This window comes from Loa loa (assembly GCF_000183805.2).
Source record: "Loa loa unplaced genomic scaffold supercont3.367, whole genome shotgun sequence".
NCBI classification, from domain to species: domain Eukaryota; kingdom Metazoa; phylum Nematoda; class Chromadorea; order Rhabditida; family Onchocercidae; genus Loa; species Loa loa.
In genome coordinates, this window is record NW_018108547.1 from 42,606 (window position 1) to 44,094 (window position 1,489).

The following is a 1,489-nucleotide window of genomic DNA, read 5'->3' on the forward strand; positions in this document are numbered from 1 at the left end:
AATAGTCGTAGTGCATTAGCATATTTATTAAATTTTCAAAAATTTTTGCCAATTAAAATTTCACAATTTCATTTACAAATAAATGCAAGTTTGTTAATGTCAAAGAATTCAAATTCATTTTTATTTCAAAATTTAATTTTTTTCTTCATACCTCCTAATTTCATCCTTTCCTCGCACTTTTATCTGCCTGTCGCTATCTGCAAAATGATTAAAATTAAACATTTTTAAAATTTCTCCTCACCTTTATCAAAAAACGAAAATTTTAAATTAGAATTCAAAGATTTGAAATAAAATTTACAACAAGTTTATTAAGTGATAAGGATCAAATAAAATGAAACATTAAATCCCCAAATTTTACTTAATTAATAAACAAAAGTTCAAATTAATTACTCAAATATGTTAAAATGTTTACTTTTGTGTGTGTATGTGTGTGATTTATCATGGATTTGCAAATTAAAATAAATTAAATTAACAGTTAAAATAACATACTTTCAGATAGATTGAAATCTTTTCGTTGAATAAATTCATCAAATTCTAAATCTTTCCTTCTATGTTTGAGCATAGCATTGGGAAAGTTTTTTTTAATGTCAACAGCAGATGACACTTTCAATGAGCTAAGCAAATTTCGTCGCTTTTTAAATTTGCTATTTCTTTGGCCTAAAATAAATATTTTAATGAGTATTATTTCCAGTAATCTTTTTCACTAAACTTTTTTATTCATATATACCTTTTTTAAAAACGCAAATTAAAATTAGGATTAGCACTATGAGTTTTTTCCGAAATTTAACAATTTTTTCTGCTTAATTAGCATTTCGTAATTAATTATTAATTGCTCAAATGCTTTTCTATTTATAATTACAATGATCATTATAATTATAATGACAATGGAATGAGACAAAAGAATCATTTAAGCGAATCATTTATTTTAATTCGATTTATTACTCACTGTAATGCTCTTTTCGTGTTTTTTCATTCTAAAATTAAACGTATTTTTGAGTAAAATTTAAAAGGAAAAATAAACTAACGGTAGAATTATAAAAATTAAAATACTGATTTTGTCAACAGCTTTTTGTCACCAAAAATTACAAATTATTTGATAATAAATTCATAATAATAAATTCAATGGTATAACAATGATATACATATATATTTAATTTTTACAATTTCTATTAATAAAATTTACAAATTGACAAAATTATAATCTATTCAATTTAAATTTTATATTTTGTTTCATAAATATCGGAAAGATAATTATATATATAGTAATTAAAATTAGGTTAGGATGAAAGATTAGTGACACAACAACTATACCATACTATAATTAAAATGAAATTATTAATTAAATTATGTGAAATAATTAAAATTGGAAGAATATCAGAAATTATATATATAATAATTAAAATTAGGTTAGGATGAAAGATTAGTGACACAACAACTATACCATACTATAATTAAAATGAAATTATTAATTAAATTATGTGAAATAATT

The 1,489-nt window shown here is 21.1% G+C and overlaps 1 protein-coding gene across 1 annotated transcript in view; it reads right to left on the minus strand.

Annotated features, from left to right (window-relative positions):
- LOAG_15542 (hypothetical protein) overlaps positions 1-1,489 on the minus strand; it is a gene marked incomplete at its 3' end in the record, with an annotated part of 7,388 nt that overhangs the window by 2,593 nt on the left and 3,306 nt on the right. Inside the window, exons 5-6 of the mRNA XM_020448955.1 lie at positions 490-657; positions 152-197 (exon numbers count right to left, since the gene is read on the minus strand). Of these exons, the coding sequence (XP_020300933.1) occupies positions 152-197; positions 490-657 (214 nt within the window). The remainder of the gene's footprint in view (positions 1-151; positions 198-489; positions 658-1,489) is intronic.